At 44.3% G+C, this 19,378-nt stretch overlaps 1 protein-coding gene across 1 annotated transcript in view; it reads right to left on the reverse strand.

The window, feature by feature from the left end:
- Positions 1-5,797: 5,797 nt before the first annotated feature.
- The window catches only part of LOC138266025 (uncharacterized), a 341,072-nt gene continuing 327,491 nt past the window's right edge, over positions 5,798-19,378 (reverse strand). The window contains exon 8 of the mRNA XM_069214333.1: positions 5,798-7,400. Coding sequence (XP_069070434.1) covers positions 7,188-7,400 — 213 coding nt within the window. The 3' untranslated portion in view covers positions 5,798-7,187. The remainder of the gene's footprint in view (positions 7,401-19,378) is intronic.

Raw genomic sequence — 19,378 nt, forward strand, 5'->3', positions numbered from 1 at the left:
CACAACACCCCCCACACCCCTCCCCTCTCGGAAGCCCGACTTACCTTCTTCCAGGTGGTCTTCTGGCGGGGAACGGGAAGGGGCGCTGCTACCGCCAGCAGCACCCGCCAGAAGAACACCGCCATGCCGTATCACAGGTCATGATACGGCTGGCGGCATTCTACTGGCGTGGTGGTGCTGGTGGTAGCAGTGCCTGGTTACCACCATCCGCTAGTATGATCAGTGCTGGGTTTCTGCCCTCCTTGTGGCGGAAGTCTGCCAGTGATCATAGTATGGTAACAAATGGGAGCCGCAGCTACAGTATTTTAGCGGCCGTCACCGCAGCAGTAGGCAGTTTTTACTGCCAATGACATAATGAGGGCCTATATCTCCTGTCAGAGTTCTCCAGGTGTGGAGAATCTGCTTGCTGACTTTGTCTGTCTTTAAATTGTTTTTGTTTATCCCAGCGCTTTTCAGAACCCTCCTGTGCTTGTTTAGTACCTTCCTTAGGGGTGGTACTTTGTATTTCTATTTTTTTCAGTTTGGCTCCCAAACTGTCCTGTCCTATACTGGTATAGGTGTTGGAAATTATTTTCGGTAGCTCTTTCTCCTGGTCCAACTGTGGAACTTCCCAGAGCTGCTGGAGTAGAGTCAATTCTACTGCTTCCCCTTTAATATTACCAAGTATTACTGAGAAGACTGTGTTGAAATTACGCATTAGGTTCATCCCCAAATCTAGGGCTGGAGCAGCCCCGTGCTCAGTCTGAATTTGTTTTAACACTTCCGCTAAATTGGCAAGTGTTGGGATACCATATGTGGTAGTGTATATTGCAGCGAAGACTGTACCCCATGTGGTGCAGTCATCCACTGAGGGAACCATCCCAAAGGGCAGGCATATTCTATATTTTTCCTGTGGTCCCGTATGGGGAAACACAGCTTCCAGCTGATTTGTTTTCCGGGCTATCCAGAACTGGATTTTCTCTCATTCTGTGGGCACTTTACCCATGGTAGAATGTACTGTTTGTGGATTAATCCCAGTAGTAGCTAATTGGTATCCAGCAGGTGCTGGTAGTGCTGGACGCGCTAGTATTGTGTTCAGAGTTCGCATTACAAACTGAACAAGTCATCTATATAGTGTTACTAGCTCAACGTATAAGTTGCGCAGATCAGCTGCCTGCATATTTTGTATAGCTGGGTGAGGTGTGTATGTGGCAAACATAGGCCACGTTGGTCTGTCATTACCTAAGGGACCTAGGGCCAGATGTATGAAAACTGGGGTCTGCGAATCGCAAAATGCGATTATTAAGAAATCGCTATTTCCGAGTCGCAATTGGCCATGTAACAAAATTGCAATTCAGAATTAGCGATTTCTTAAAAATCACAATTTGTGGTTTGCGAGGCCCATATACCGACTCGCAATTTGCATTCTCGCAATTTGCGATTTTTTTGCGATTCGGTAAAAAATCGCAAAATGCAAGAAAGTTTAAGAATGCACACCTGGAGGACCCTGATGACATCACCAGCAGGAAATGAGTCATCCCAGGCAGTTTCAGGTGCCACACCCAAACCAGCATCCTGAGTGAGAGCAGCCCAGCCACATTGAGCAGCACTCTGAAGGAGCAGCATCACCTGAGCCACAATGGAGCCCCAAGGTACATCACAGGAGAAGCAGGAGAGGAAGTGCAAACTCAAGTTCAGTGAACAGGAGCTGGAGGTACTAACAGAAGAGGTTGTGAGGAGCCATGACCGCCTGTTTGGTAAATCATCACTTCAGGTGCCTGAGAGCGAGAAGAGAAGGCTATGGCTTGAGATCCAAGGTAAAATCTGCGCCATTGGAGTGGCACAGCGATCAATTGAGGAGATCAAAAAACGCTGGTACGACCTGCGGTCCCGGGCAAAGGAGAGGGTGGCAAGGAGACTTGCAGAGGCCAGGGGCACAGGAGGAGGACCACCAACCGAGCCACCTGCCACACCACTGGAGGACCTGGTGGAATCGACACTCCTCCCGGAAGCACTGATAGGGGTCACAGATATAGACACCTCCGCTCAACCGAGTACCAGCCAAGGTAAGTGCAATGTTGTCGTGTGAACCCAATCTGTGCATGCATAAAAGCCCCTTAGGAATTAGCATGTAATGTGAAGTAGTGTGTGAAGTAGTCCAGTCCACATCTTAGAAGCATCACAACAATGCATTATGGGAGTTGTGGTCCACAAACTAGTACAGACAGTAGCATGACAATGCAAGCAAGCATAGTGACACCCAAGGTAACACAACACACACTACACCATGTAGAGCATTACCTGTATCTTTATTGCCATTTCTGGACAGAGAATGTAACATACAGAACTGACATGCTGCATATTGTTGTTGCAGGTGGGCCTGGCCCAGCAGCCACAGAAATTCCGTGTGTAGGGGAGACGGACACACAGCGGCCCTCTGACACAACCACCAGTGGGTCCGTCAACGTCTCCACTGTGCACCGCAGGCCCAGGCCATTGCCACTGCCAGACCTCAGTGGTGACTCCGATGTGCAGCAGGAGCGGCCAAGCACACATCTGCACCAGATAGGCCCAGTCAGATACCGGAGGACAGGGGTCATGCAGCACATCGCAGAAGTGCCACAGTGTCCCAGCAGCAACCGCAGGAGGCAGCTGAGGGTTCATCCTTGTTCGGGGGACTTGAGGCTGCTATGTTGCAGCAACAGCGCCTGCAAAACAGGAGAATTTTGAGTCTGGACAGGAACCTGAGAGTCCACAACAGACATATGATTGGCCTGAATCGGCGAATTGACACCCTGAATGACAATATCACCCAGCTGCGTGAGGGACAGGTGCAGGCCTCTCAGGACACTAGGGAGCTTACCAGTGCAGTGTGTGACCTGTGTGAGGAGCTGCGCCACGAAAGGGTGAGTCGACGCAGACATGAACACCGCTTCCGAACCATGTTTGCTAACTACTGCAGGTCCTCAAACAGGATGGCAAACTCAACCGCACTCATCGCCCGTCGCGCTGTGGCGGCCCAAGTGGAGGCTGCACACACCAGCAGGGATGTGGTCCAGGGCCTTGTCCAAATCACTAATGTGATTGAACTAGTCATGGGACAGAGATCGGCCACTCCCAGTGAGGTAGCCTTGGGGGACACTGAGGACAGTTCGAGCCTTAGTAGTCTGGCAGTACCTGCATCAGACACCAGACGGCGCAGTGCCAGGCGCAGCACTGCCACTGAGGGTGACATTCAGGGTGCCAGTGCCTCAAGTGGTGTGCGTGGGAGGAGGAAGTGACTGTTGCCGCATTGACACTGGTGTTCCCACTATGATGTAATAGTGGGGGACTCAGTTCTTTTGTTTCTTTTTGTTTTTCTTATTCACCTGTTTACTTCATTTTTCACCATTCATTACCTGACGTAAGGTAATAAATTTCTATCACTACAGGTACAGTTGTCAGTGGATTTTTTTCATTCATACTCACGTCTGAAATGGTTGTGTGTGATGTCAGCACGCCTTTGCCTTCCCTCTGCTGCACTGGTCCTGTCTGCTGGCTGTAGAGGTGGTATGGGATCGTCATCCTCATCTGATTCAGTGTCACTGATTTCTATAGGTATGCCCCTGGTTGTAGCTATATTGTGCAAGATTGCACAAGTAGCCACTATTCTACATGTGGTCTCTGGACTGTACTGTAGTGCCCCTCCACTTTTGTGGAGGCACCGGAAGCGACTCTTCAGCAGTCCAAATGTGCGCTCTACCACGTTGCGGGTTGCCCTGTGTGCTGCATTGTATCTCCGTTCTGCTGGTGTTGTGGGATTGAGGTAGGGCGTCATCATGTAGGTGCGCACTGCGTAGGCACTGTCTCCTGGAAGGGACAGAAGGTGTGATGAGTAACTGAGCCATCTGACATGTGTTCGCCATCTATGCTCCAGTGTACAGAGTGACATTACCTAGTAGATATCCTTCTCCAAACTCCCCAGCTAGCAGTCTTGTGTGAATGCCGCTGTGGCGAAAGATGTACGAATCATGTGTGCTCCCTGGGTACCTGGCCACGAGATCAGTTATGATATAGGAGGCATTGCATATCACCTGAATATTCATCGAATGTTGGTATTTACGGTTTCTGTAAACATACTCTGTGGCTGATGGTGGACAGATTGCCACATGTGTGCCATCTATGGCACCTAGAACGAGGGGGAACTGTGCTATCTGGTAAAACTCTATTTTTGTCTGCTGTATTTCCTGTGGGGTGTGGGGGATTCTGATGTACCGTTGGAGTTTGCTTAGCATGGCGTTGATAAATGCATTGAAAAATCTGGAGAGGGTACTCTGGGAAACCCCTCCAGCTGCTGCTATGACCTCTTGATAGCTCCCTGAGGCAAGTAGGTGTAGGGAGCATAATACCTGCACATGGGTGGGTATGCTGTGAGTCCTTAGTGTTCTGCGCTGCAGTATGGGTTGTAGCTCAGCTATCAGATCAAGTATCATGGCTGAGTTCAACCTATACCTCTCAAATATTTCCTCCTCTGTCTGGTCAAAAAGTGTAATGCGCACTCTGAAAATGCGCTCCTGTCTCCTCCTCCCTCTCCTCAAACCTGCCAAGATCCTCATCCTCCTCGCCATGACGTAGAGTGCAGCCATTGTGGAAAAGAGTCTGAGGCATTCTGGGCCTCTTTATTTAGGTTGCACCTGGTTACAACCTGGTTTCACTTAGTGGTATTTTGCATGTGCAAAATGCCATTCTGCGAAAAATCACAAATTGCGAATTTTTGATGCATCTATTTGCGACTTGGAATTTGCGAATCGCATTTTGCGCCTTGCAATTTCCTACTGGAAATACCGAATCGCAAAATGCGACTCGCAAAACCAGGTCGCAACACAAAAAATCGAAATTTTTCCGATTTCTCATTTTTGGTCTGCGAATGCCTTTCAAGCATCGCAGACCACGTTTTTGCACTCGCAAACGGCCGATTTTTGCGATTCGCACCGTTTGCGAGTGCAAAAACTTTTCATACATCTGGCCCCTAGTCTCATGGGTTGTATTACGTGTGGTAGGGAGCCATTAAACCAGTTTTAATGTTCTTGATAGGTGATCGGTATTTCAAGATATTGGTATGATCGGTACCGTTGTGGTACATTAGCTAGTCTGTATGTGTGGAATGTATGTGATCTTTGGTCTTCCTCAGGAAAGATAACCCATGTGTAGAATGTTTCTGCTCAGTAAGCCTTCTTTAGCTTCTACTATGAATGTGACATCCCCACCCTCATCTGTTAAGCCATGCGCTACTAGGTGTTACTTTAATGCATGTCTAGCATTCTCAGGAATATCTATCCATATTGTGTAATGGGTAACAGAGATGGAACACCAAGTGGGGAGAAAAGTCCTTTTAATAGTTCAAACTCGAACAACCTACAGCCTACTCAGGTGCTCCCTGTTCAGCTGAGGAGGATTTTCCCTAAGACCACGGACGGCTCCGTATAATTGTAGTTAGGGTACCTGTTGTATGTGAGACAGTGATAGTCAGGGTATCTGTAACTGAGTGCCTAAACACCATAGTCGGTGGTGCCATGTTGTAGTTTGACTCTTGCTCTAGCCAAGACTGCTGGTTTAAGGAGGACAGTACTTACGTTTGTAGGTGGCTAGGCCAGTCCTACAACAAGTTGCAACTGTCGTCCCACCCTCCCGGGTCACAAACAGTACCTCACTAAAAACCCTTTACGCATGGACTCAAGAGTGCAACATCTCAGGGAGTGTTGTGGTTAAACAGAGATTACCCCTTTCTCACATTAACACCGTGTCTCAATCAAACACAGGCAATGAAAGAGATGCAGTAGAAGTCTTAATAGGTTTTTATTAACAGTAAGATAAAGTGCATGGGCTGCAATGATTAGGATAATGAACAATGCAAGAAACAAAATTGTGAAAACGAGAGTCATTAGTACAAATACCCACACCACCTTGCAATAACATGAAATTACATTATATATGATATATGTCCTAATACCCTAACATGATGGACCTAACCCCTTACCTAAAGAGAGCTAGGTGTGATAAACCTAATCTGCAAATGATGTGCCCATGAGAAGAGCCCCTCCAACCCTTGCTACCTTGGAATGAGGTCTCTAGGTCAGACTCTGTGGGGACACGAAGACTGGGCCAGTGCCAAGGCGACGTGCAGCATCGATAGCAGCACTGGCATCCCTCTGACTAGCTGTCTGTGTGAGATGTATTTATACAGATCTGATAGGACCCCTGACGTAGGTTCGTTCCCAAACAATAGATAACAAGACATGCTTGGGGTGGCAATTTATATAAACAATCCCCTCGAAAGCGCAAACAGGGAAAGTACCTAAAGTGAATACCTTTGTTTATCTTTGTCGCTTGATAGTGACACCTTAGCACAGTGGAAGTCTGTAGTCTAAGACTATTCTGTATGAATGGTCTGGTTTTGCAACGGGGAATAACGGGTTATTCATTGCAGAGACACAGGGCTCAATTAAACCCTGGTACTCTAGCTGAATGAGGATCTCCCTCACTGGAGCTTTGTGTTTAACAGGATATTGTGGCTGAGGCTGGGGTGTAGACCTGATAGGTATTACAAGGTAAGGAGAATCCTTGTCCCAATCTACATGATTGCAGTATAACGCTGATAACATGAAACTAAAACATTGGCCTAACTAACGCACCATGGTGAAAGGGTGCCTGCGTTGCAGGTAGGGTTGTTTCACGCAGGAAGGGACACTGTCCTGCACAAAACATTCCTCTGAGACTTTTTCCTCTTTGTATGCTGTAGAATGCAGCTCACATAGAAAGAGGAAAAATGAGAAGAAAAACATATTTCTCCTTGTTTCGTCTCCCCTGGGAAGCAGTGCCATTTTGACCCATTCCTGGGTTTACTAGTGTCAGTAAATCTAGGAGTGTGCTCAAAACCATGGGTGGATGCGTCGGAACACCCACGCTTCACCCATGGAATGCCTTCCCAAGGCAGAGTAATGGAAGGCAGGGACTTGCCCTGCCTTGCATTTCCCCAGATTTACTAATCCAGGCAGAACCGTTCAAGGTGGCTCTGCGAGTGACATAGTACGTCTCACTTAAGAGCTTGTGCTGCCCTTGCGTCACCTTGCAATGCGCAAAGGCACTGAAAGCCCTTGAAAAATATGCTCTTTTGTGTTCGGAGTCTTCCCTTCTTGGTGCACGGTTGGGAGCTGGGCTGTCCTAATTTCTTAATCAGACACTAGGAATTCGGAGATAGCCTTCTGAAGCTCCGGGCCTGTCCGCAGCTCTACAGGGCTGGTGCCGGCTTCTGCACTTGTACAGATGAAGAAATCATTGTGCATTCCTGATTCGAAGTTTTTCATACCATTCTCCAGATCCTGCCAGAAGATGAACTGAATGTTAGAGCCACTGATCTCCGCAAGATCTTCTGAAGTCTTCACCTAGAGTGTGAGGTCAGAAGGATAGACAGAAAGACAGAAAGAGAGAGAGGAGGAGGAGAGAGAGAAAGAGAAAGGTTTTAGGGTAAACCATTTAGGAACCTGGAAAAGTGTTCCCCCTGCAGTCTCCACCCCAAAAACTTACATGAACACCTTGTAAATCACCCTGTATACTCCCAACCGGTACAAGCACACTTTGTACACCTGTGCCCTGGATGTCCAGTCAAATACACCTAAACCTTATACCCCGAACAAACTTTCAATAACAGCACTCTACAACCAGTTGTTACATGAATCAGTATTGGGGTACATTTCTTAGTTGTTAGACACCTTACATGGCCATATTCGGAGTTACCATTGTGAAGCTGTACATAGGTATTAACCTATTTGCAGTGCACACTTAAAATTGCGTCCCCGCACTCACGAAGTCTGGTAACATGGGCCTGGACAACATGGGGATACCTCTGCTAGTGCAAGGGTGACCTCACACTTAAGTACTTTGCACCCAGCCTTCAGAGTCTGAAGGTTTGATAGATGCAGTGAAAATGGCTGTGAAATAGTGCATGCACTATTTCACACAGGCTGCAATGGCAGTCCTGAAGAAGCCTTTGTATGGTCTTACGGGTTCCAAAAGAAATGCTGCAGCCCCTAAGGATCCCCTGGAACCCCAATGCCCTGGGTACCTATGTACCATATACTAGGGACTTGTAAGGGGGGGACCAGTATGCCAATTGGAGTGAAATACTGGGTTACCAGTATGTAAGTACAATTTTGGAACCAGAGAGAGCATAAGCACTGGAGTTCTTGTTAGCAGGACTCCAGTGACACAGTTAAGCATACTGACAAAAACAGTGAAACAGACTGGCAAGTAGACCACAAACCATGAGCACTGGGGTCCTGGCTAGTAGGATCCCAGTGACACAGTTAAAACACACTGACAAACAGGCTAAAAATGGGGGTTACCATGCTAGAAAGAGGCTACTTTCTCACATAACCCCTCCTCCCCAAACGAAAGACAATAAGGCTAACCTTGGCCAGTTGAGACTTTATTGTCTAAGTGGTGATAAGTGAAGAGTAGATCTGCAATAGAGTGGTTACTCCCTTTATCATCCACTCTATAGTTACTTCCCAGTGGGGAGGTAAACCGCCCTGTTTGGAGATTTTTACCTAGAAAACAGTGCAAGTGCCTACTCTGAGATTCCCTATTTGTAAGGTTTAAGAGATTTAAAGTGGAGCAGTGTGACTGTCCCTCTTTTTCTATATCAAGACAGGGCTGCTGTCCTAAGGATTGCAATGCTAGACAGGGATGCTGCCTCAGCAAGGGCAGAGCAGGGCAAAACGTTTGTCCATATGGCTGTGAGAGCGAACAGGGTTGCTGTTTCTCTTGGGTTTGAGCAAGACAGGGCTGCTGTCCTAAAGCCTCCATATAAGGACAAGGCTGCTGCACTAAAGTTTCTCTGGGAGGGCTGGAGGGTTTCTCCAAATGTACTAAAACAGTGCAGTTCTGCTTATCTGTTTCAGTAGTTCCACAGAGAGGGACGTATACCTCTGGTAGTTTAGCTGTGGCAGCTATGGGCTCCCTTGATACAGGTTCCACCCAGAAGAGGTCTCTCCCACCACAGGAATGGTATCCTTAGTGGCAGGGTGGGGAAGGGATACTATGAAACCCTTTTTACCTGTGTGGCGAGGAGGATCCGGAGGCTTCAGGGCTCCTTCTCTTCTTTGCCTTTTCATTTCACTTGAAATGAGAGGAAGCAATTCCTCAGGGATACCCAGCATGGATGCATGGGTCCTAAACTCTACCTCAGCCTAATCTGAGGCGTCTAGGTCATTACCTAAGAGACAGTGTACAGGTAAGCTAGGTGATACCACCACCTGCTTTGGGCCAGTAACTCCACCCCAACTAAGTTGCACTACAGCTAAGGGGAGAGACTGAGTGGAGTTGTTGACATCAGTAACCTGGTACTTCTGTCCAAGGAGGTGTTGTGTAGGTGACACCAGGTTTTGAGTCACCAAAGTGATACTGGCACCTGTGTCTCTGTAGGCCTGGGCCTCAAAACCATTTATTTGAATTGGCTGCTTGTACTTTTCCATGTTAAGGGGGCACGCAGCCAAGGTGACAAGGCCAATGCCACCAGGTGAGACAGAAACTGTCTTCGGGGTTTCTACACGTACCCCAGTTTCTATAATGGACCCAAAAGTGAGCCCAACTATACCTTTAATTTGACTATTGCCAGTAGTCCCACCACTATTACTACTACTAACAGAGGCACTAGAAGTTGAAGTGGATGTATTAGTGGTGGTAGGCTCAGGGGCTTTACCCGGACAGGACTTATCCCCTGGCCTTTGGCCTTTACCTCTGTACACATAGCACCAAGGCTTTTTATTGTGTGTAGAGTGTGAAGAAGAAGAGGTTTTATCCCCACCCCCAGAAGAGTGTTGTGGACCTGAAGAAGGATCTTTATGTCTATGTTTGTCCCCATATTTGTCCTGAGATTTTTCACCATCTTTCTTCTTTTATTTGTCACCCCCTGTATGAGCTTTTCTGCACACCCTTGTTCGGACCCATTTGTCTGCCTTCCTACCCAATTCTTGGGGAGAGGTCAGATCTGAGTCCACTAGGTAACAGATCAGAAACACAACTATTCAATATATGCTCTCTCAAAATCAGATTATATAGACCTTCATAGTCAGACACTTTGCTACCATGTAACTAACCTTCTAAAGCTTTGAAAGAACAGTACACAAAGTCAACCCAATCTTGTGAAGATTCTTTCTTGGTTTCCCTGAACTTGATTCTGTTTTGCTCTGTGGTGAGCCCAAAACCATCAATGAGTGCACTTTTCAAAATGTTGTAATTGTCTGAGTCCTCCTCCCTTACAGTGAGGAGTTTGTCTCTTCTTTTGTCAGAGAAGGACAACCAAAGTGTAGCAGCCCACTGCTTCTGAGGGACCCTTTGTACCTTACAGGCCCTCTCCAGTGCAGCAAACCACTTTTGGATATCATCACCCAGCTTGGATGGGGGAACAATCTTGTGTAAGTTTCTGGAGTTAATGTCCTTCCTGACTTCATAACTTCTGAAACTATTATTGCTGCTGCCACCATGGGGAACTAACACCAACCCCTGTCTTTCCCTTTCTACAGATAAGGTTTCCCTGTCTAGGGCCAGCTGTTACTGTTTCAGCCTCATTCTAGCCTCTTCCAAACTCAGCTTTCGGAGTTCCCTATCTAGGGAGTTATACTCAGGATTGGAGGTGTGGGACCCTTTAGAGACTGAGGTGATATGGGCATTAGCAGAAGTGGATCTTTCCCTAACTTGTGTAACCCTAGTGACCTGGCCTCTAGCTGTGAAGGGAGCTTTACTTGTGTGTGATCCCCTCTCATTACCAGCTACACTAGATGGTTTGCTAGTGGAAAGACTGTGGGCCCTCCCCTGCATCCTCAGGACCCTCTCCTGATTCTACCTGGTTGGAATCCCCTCTATTCCTCTACCTGGTGACCAGACTGTTCTTGGTCATCCTGGAGAAGGAGATTTAAAAGGAAACTTTGTTAGGGTTCTTCCCAATCCCTAGGCTTCTCTCCATGCAATGCACCCTAAAACTTTTAAAGTTTAGGTTCTCATAAGTGGTTTTGATAACCCTAGGGGTGGCCTCAGAGGAAGACATAGTGATAGAAAGGTACTTTATTTTAGTCACACAATGCCAAAAATACTTTGGAGACTATACTCCCTTAGGAGGTAACTACATTACACACTATATACACTAGTAACCAGAAATGGGTAAGTAAGTTGTCAGAAAATAGTCCAAACATTGAAAATCGCAATAGGTTGCAATGGGTAAGCCGCGTCTGGATCTCCCGTCATGCTCCGCGGGTGAGGAAACCGAAAGTGCAGTGGAGGAAGCCGCGTTTCACTGCATCAGACGCACTGACACTCATAGATGCGCTACGCGAGCCGTGTTTCTGACGGCAAGACGGCCAAACGAGCACTGATCAACTGCTCTGAGCACGCTGATAAAATTTATTAACAGGGTACGAGGGAGAGGCGGGGGGACTCCTGAAGGACGAGACAAGACTAAGACTTTGCTCCGCCCGCCCTCCCGTAAGAAGCAGAGAAATTGGCATTTGTGAGACACGCTAGGCAGAGTGGGAGATGGGGGCGGAATACCCCCGTCTAGGAGCTAATAGAGGCCACTAGGGGCTACCAGTACTAGATAGGATTCCCTGCCTCCCCCCCCCCCTTTTATATCAACTATAGTTAAACAGAGCTTCAAGTTTCAAGCTTCCGGCCAAACAGATTTACTTCTCCCAGCTGGGAATGACATTAGGTCCTCCCGCTGGGCTGCTAGTGGCATTGAGGAATCACGGAGGCGGCCTGTGGAGTCATAGGTGTGGCTTGTGGCCCTGAGGTGTCTCCGGCTACCCAGAAAGAGGTATCACAAATACAATACCGACATATACCCGCCTCACCCTCTGTCAGTGATGAGATGCTCTCCTAGAGATTTACAGTACATGGACTGTCCATCGTCAAAATCTTTAAAAACAGTGTGCAGTATTAAAACTAAGTGCTCTCTACCCCTGGATAAGATGGCCAATAATGAGCCTACCACAAGAATAATTGTATCTCATTCCACAGCTAAAATTGATTTTCAATCAGCCATGGCCCCCAGCTCGACGGGCATAGACTAGCCAAACCTCGGTGATTATGGCAGGTTAGCAAAAGCCAACAGGGGGAGGGGCAGGTAACGCCGCCTACAGGGTTTCAGGAGACGCTACAGTCAAGATTGCAACCTCAGGACTCCCTGCTCCTCCAAATATTAAACAAACTTAAGTCTTTAAAACTTTCACAAACGGAAGCGAATGATAAAATTGAGAAACAGTTAAACTCGATAAACATTAACATTCAGCAACTTAATTTGCGTACAGTGGAGGCAGAACGGCGAGTCTCAGATTTGGAGGACAGCAGTGCCCAGTTAGCGCCCACGGTCTCCAAATGTCAAGCCAATCTTCTGGAATTACAGATTTGCCTGGATGATGTGGAAAACCGCTCACGCAGAGGGAATTTAAGATTCACAGGGGTGCCGGAAGGACGAGAGAATGGGCAGACTACTATAGAACTGATCACAAATCTTATTAAACAACTTGTACTCCTGGACCTAGCGGATAATCAACAGGACCTTTCCATTATGCGTGCTCACCGTGTTCTGTCCACACAATCACCCAACGACAAATATCCTCGCACAATCCTGGCGAACGTTGGTGACTACTGTATTAAAGAACACATTTTATCTCAGGCAATTAGGTGAAGAGTACATCAGATTCCTGGCGATTATACTTTCAAAATTTTCTCCAAAATGTCTGCCACCGCTGCTCGTCAGAAAAGGGAATTGAGAGAAATGATTCCAGCATTTCAAAAAGCAGGTGCCCAGGCTGGTCTGTTCCAGCAATCAAAGCTGAAAGTTCTTTTCAAGGGTCGCTCAAGTATAATCCATACAGTGACGGCAGAGAAAATTCTGCACACTCAATAAGTAATGGAAATGGGGCTGGCTGAACTGGATACTAATCGAGGGGATATGTTTTTGAAGATTTTATGGTAAACACAGCACACTCTGCCACTGTGTTATTTATCTATAACCTCCACTGCTTTCGGTGACTCTGTGCCATGCCAAGGCACCCAGGTGGGATTATAAGGGTGGGGATGGGGAGTGGTCCCGGTTCGCCCAGACGGGAGGGTCCCAGGTGTAGGCCACCTTTGGGGGGGGGGTGGGTTCACGTAAGGTGGGGGGTAAGATGGGATACGGGCAAGGAAAGGGAATGAGGTACCTTACGTTGAGAAAATTCAGTTTTTTAAAGAAGTAGCATATATTGGCTTTGGTTGGAGAAGGATGATTAATGAACTAACCAATAAGAATGATCAAACTTAAAGTCATTTCCTGCAATGTGAATGGTATCTTAAATAGGAAGAAATATAAGGCAATGTTGAAATGGTTAAGATAATTCAATCCTGATGTTCTTTACTTTCAAGAAACTCATCTGAAAAGTAATAGTCCCAAAATATATGTTCCAAAACAGTTCTCTGCAGCTCTATTTGTGTCATTTAGGTTGGCTGTTAGAGGGGTGGCAATATATCTCAGTAACAGACTAGACTGGGCAAGAAAAGACGTCATTAGAGACCCCAAGGGGAGGTGGACCTGGCTCAAAGTTTTACAGTCAGGAGCCCAAGTTAATCTGGTTAATTACTATGGTCCAGTTACGGATGAAGTAGAGCCACTAATGCAACTTTATAACATAGATTTTATAATTTTAATTATATTCAAGATACAACACTAGATACTAATAACCAGGCGAAAAGGCAACATAAACCTAAAACTAAAAGACTTCTGAATGTAATGAAAAGTGATTTCCAGGTTACAGACCACTGGCGAGAAGGACACCTTGTTACCACTCAATATTCCTGTTTTTCACATTGCTATAAGACTGCCTCCCAGATAGATTTCTTTTTAGTATCCCACTCGTTGAAGAAGCTAGACTCAGGTATTTGGGCAAATGCTTTTTCTTATCATTCCGTGGTCATGACGACAGTAGAATTAGACTTGCCTAACAAAGAGAGACCCAGATGGCAGTTTGACAGATCTTTGCAAACTAATCAGCAGTGGGTCTCAGATATGAGAAAATTCATACAGGAATTCTTCCAGTTTAATTGAAATTCTGCATCCTTGTTTAATGTATGGGAGGCATTTTAACCAACCACTAGGGGGCAAATTATTGCTTTTAAAGCAGCAAAGACACGACAAAGAGAATTACAAATAAAAAGACTACAGAAGGCAATAGACAAAGCATCAGATGAATGTATCAGACCAGGGGGCATGATGTGGCAAGGCATAATCTTAACCAAAAGAGGGCTCAGCTTAAATCATTTTTAATTTTGGAGGAAGTAGCTAGCTCAAGGACTTATCAGCAGCAGGTTTATGAAGAAAGTCAACAGATAGGTAAACACTTAGCTTGGACCACTTGTAAAAAAACACGAAAAGCAGACAATTCACCAAATCCAGGATTCTGAAACTAGTACAATCGTCAATGAAGACAAGGATATAGCTCGAGTGTTTATGTCACATTGTTCTAGAATTTATGAGATAGACTATACAGTTTCACTCTCGCAGCTAAATCAGTATTATAGCCATATCACGCTACCTAAAACTTCGTTAGAGATTCTGAATGATGTAGTACAGAAGATTTCGCCGTCGGAGATCAAGGGAGCTATTCAGAGAATACCAAGTGCTAAATCTTGCAGTGGCGATGGCTTTCCAATATAATTTTATAAAACTTCCTGCGAAGAGCTCACATCATTCTTGACAGAATTATGTAATGCAATTCTTGAGGGAGTAGAAATACCTTTAATGTTTAAAGAAGCAACAATAGTTAGCTTTTTGAAGAAGGATGGAAATCCATTGAAACCTGATGCATATCGCCCAATTAGTCCGTTAAATGCGGATTATAAAATCTTAACAAAGGTCTGGGCTATCAGGATCGCACGAGCTGCACAGCAATTAATAGATAAAGATCAGAATGGTTTTGTAGCCAATAGGCTGATGACATTCAATACAAACTTTTTGTTACAGGCAATTGATTACTTTACAGTCAACATAACCCAAGCAGTAGTAATTATGTTAGATGCAGAGAAAGCATTTGACCTAGTTAATTGGGAAGCCTTGGTATACAGCCTAACTAAATTAGGTTTCCCTCCGCAATTTACTTCAACGATAAGGCGGTTGTATCAGGGTGCTCAGGCTACAATTGTTACCAATTCAAAAATTAGAGGAACAATTCAGATTAAAAGAGGTACTAGACAGGGATGTCCCCTTTCCCCTATACTTTTTGTCTTTTTTATTGAGCCTCTTGCACAGATAATATGCAGTTCGAAGGAAATTATTGCACCAGTGCCGGAGATGCCTATAATCAAACTTTTTTCCAACTACATCATTCTATATGTAAAACCAGAGATCGATAATGTACAAAGAGTTCTTGATAAGATGAATGAGTTCACGTAAATAGGGGGATATAAGATTAATGAAAACAAAACAGAGGTTCTCCTATGTAACGCAGGAACACAAAATCTTCCCTATGTTTTGCAACAGAAAGCCAATTCATCTGCACCTGTTAGGTAGTTGGGAATTTACATCACACAGAATTATGGATGCTTGTTTAATCTTAATTATGTTAGGATGCTTGCAAAAGTGCAAGCACTTCTCGATAGATGGATAGTTCTACCGTTGACTCTGATAGGGAGAATCTCCTTAATTAAAATGTCAGTTCTCCCACTCTTCCTTTTTCTATTTAATAATGTACCAATAAGAATAAACAGCTCCTATTTTCATGAACTGGATACCATGATACGACGTTTTATATGGAGGAAAAAAAAACAAGGGTTAGACTTTTAGTTATTCAACTAAATACAAGCCAAGGGGGTTTGGCACTTCTTAATATTCAAGTTTATTATCGGGCCGCATTGCAGGATATATTGGCATGACATTTAGCTATCGAAGCAACTATGGATGATTTCCTTTTCAATAGAATGATTGCAGAATCAGCAATAAGTCTCCCAGCATTTATAAAAACGACAAAACTCCCCAAAAAATCTTGGTATAAATATATACATTACTTTAGCAAAAGACTTGAAATCTTACCTAAAACATATCAAATACAGCCAGGTTATATTTATCTACAAATGCAGGAGTGTAAATACTTTGGCTTACATCTTCCAGAAGCATCGACAGCCCTATGGAAGAGCAATGGGTTTAAAGAGACAGGAGATTTTATATTAAGAATTAGATACATCACTTGGGAAGAGGTTGAAACCAGACTTGGCGATATGGCAACTAAACTCTTTCTGAGCTTTTAGCAGATCTCCCATTTTCTTAATACTATTTCACCCCAGGAAAGCACCCAAGAACACTAAATATGGCGGGCTCTATTTAGAAGTAAAGTACTTGGGTCAGGAAATTGGTAAAGATTGTTAGTGGAAAGACCCGCTTCTGGAAAAATTATAGAATTCAAGGATAATATTCTTCGTACAACACAACAATGTCTAATATCTGATGAAGAGTGGAGAATTATTTCTGAAATAGGTTATAAATCTTTGAGGGCAGCTAATTATAAAAAATGTCTTTTCTTTCTAGAAGGATGGCCTACCACTGTTTTTGAAGATTTTATGGTAAACACAGCACACTCTGCCACTGTGTTATTTATCTATAACCTCCACTGCTTTCGGTGACTCTGTGCCATGCCAAGGCACCCAGGTGGGATTATAAGGGTGGGGATGGGGAGTGGTCCCGGTTCGCCCAGACGGGAGGGTCCCAGGTGTAGGCCACCTTTGGGGGGGGGGATGGGTTCACGTAAGGTGGGGGGTAAGATGGGATACGGGCAAGGAAAGGGAATGAGGTACCTTACGTTGAGAAAATTCAGTTTTTTAAAGAAGTAGCATATATTGGCTTTGGTTGGAGAAGGATGATTAATGAACTAACCAATAAGAATGGTCAAACTTAAAGTCATTTCCTGCAATGTGAATGGTATCTTAAATAGGAAGAAATATAAGGCAATGTTGAAATGGTTAAGATAATTCAATCCTGATGTTCTTTACTTTCAAGAAACTCATCTGAAAAGTAATAGTCCCAAAATATATGTTCCAAAACAGTTCTCTGCAGCTCTATTTGTGTCATTTAGGTTGGCTGTTAGAGGGGTGGCAATATATCTCAGTAACAGACTAGACTGGGCAAGAAAAGACGTCATTAGAGACCCCAAGGGGAGGTGGACCTGGCTCAAAGTTTTACAGTCAGGAGCCCAAGTTAATCTGGTTAATTACTATGGTCCAGTTACGGATGAAGTAGAGCCACTAATGCAACTTTATAACATAGATTTTATAATTTTAATTATATTCAAGATACAACACTAGATACTAATAACCAGGCGAAAAGGCAACATAAACCTAAAACTAAAAGACTTCTGAATGTAATGAAAAGTGATTTCCAGGTTACAGACCACTGGCGAGAAGGACACCTTGTTACCACTCAATATTCCTGTTTTTCACATTGCTATAAGACTGCCTCCCAGATAGATTTCTTTTTAGTATCCCACTCATTGAAGAAGCTAGACTCAGGTATTTGGGCAAATGCTTTTTCTTATCATTCCGTGGTCATGACGACAGTAGAATTAGACTTGCCTAACAAAGAGAGACCCAGATGGCAGTTTGACAGATCTTTGCAAACTAATCAGCAGTGGGTCTCAGATATGAGAAAATTCATACAGGAATTCTTCCAGTTTAATTGAAATTCTGCATCCTTGTTTAATGTATGGGAGGCATTTTAACCAACCACTAGGGGGCAAATTATTGCTTTTAAAGCAGCAAAGACACGACAAAGAGAATTACAAATAAAAAGACTACAGAAGGCAATAGACAAAGCATCAGATGAATGTATCAGACCAGGGGGCATGATGTGGCAAGGCATAATCTTAACCAAAAGAGGGCTCAGCTTAAATCATTTTTAATTTTGGAGGAAGTAGCTAGCTCAGGGACTTATCAGCAGCAGGTTTATGAAGAAAGTCAACAGATAGGTAAACACTTAGCTTGGACCACTTGTAAAAAAACACGAAAAGCAGACAATTCACCAAATCCAGGATTCTGAAACTAGTACAATCGTCAATGAAGACAAGGATATAGCTCGAGTGTTTATGTCACATTGTTCTAGAATTTATGAGATAGACTATACAGTTTCACTCTCGCAGCTAAATCAGTATTATAGCCATATCACGCTACCTAAAACTTCGTTAGAGATTCTGAATGATGTAGTACAGAAGATTTCGCCGTCGGAGATCAAGGGAGCTATTCAGAGAATACCAAGTGCTAAATCTTGCAGTGGCGATGGCTTTCCAATATAATTTTATAAAACTTCCTGCGAAGAGCTCACATCATTCTTGACAGAATTATGTAATGCAATTCTTGAGGGAGTAGAAATACCTTTAATGTTTAAAGAAGCAACAATAGTTAGCTTTTTGAAGAAGGATGGAAATCCATTGAAACCTGATGCATATTGCCCAATTAGTCCGTTAAATGCGGATTATAAAATCTTAACAAAGGTCTGGGCTATCAGGATCGCACGAGCTGCACAGCAATTAATAGATAAAGATCAGAATGGTTTTGTAGCCAATAGGCTGATGACATTCAATACAAACTTTTTGTTACAGGCAATTGATTACTTTACAGTCAACATAACCCAAGCAGTAGTAATTATGTTAGATGCAGAGAAAGCATTTGACCTAGTTAATTGGGAAGCCTTGGTATACAGCCTAACTAAATTAGGTTTCCCTCCGCAATTTACTTCAACGATAAGGCGGTTGTATCAGGGTGCTCAGGCTACAATTGTTACCAATTCAAAAATTAGAGGAACAATTCAGATTAAAAGAGGTACTAGACAGGGATGTCCCCTTTCCCCTATACTTTTTGTCTTTTTTATTGAGCCTCTTGCACAGATAATATGCAGTTCGAAGGAAATTATTGCACCAGTGCCGGAGATGCCTATAATCAAACTTTTTTCCAACTACATCATTCTATATGTAAAACCAGAGATCGATAATGTACAAAGAGTTCTTGATAAGATGAATGAGTTCACGTAAATAGGGGGATATAAGATTAATGAAAACAAAACAGAGGTTCTCCTATGTAACGCAGGAACACAAAATCTTCCCTATGTTTTGCAACAGAAAGCCAATTCATCTGCACCTGTTAGGTAGTTGGGAATTTACATCACACAGAATTATGGATGCTTGTTTAATCTTAATTATGTTAGGATGCTTGCAAAAGTGCAAGCACTTCTCGATAGATGGATAGTTCTACCGTTGACTCTGATAGGGAGAATCTCCTTAATTAAAATGTCAGTTCTCCCACTCTTCCTTTTTCTATTTAATAATGTACCAATAAGAATAAACAGCTC

This window comes from Pleurodeles waltl, chromosome 11 (genome assembly GCF_031143425.1).
Source record: "Pleurodeles waltl isolate 20211129_DDA chromosome 11, aPleWal1.hap1.20221129, whole genome shotgun sequence".
Lineage (NCBI taxonomy): Eukaryota > Metazoa > Chordata > Amphibia > Caudata > Salamandridae > Pleurodeles > Pleurodeles waltl.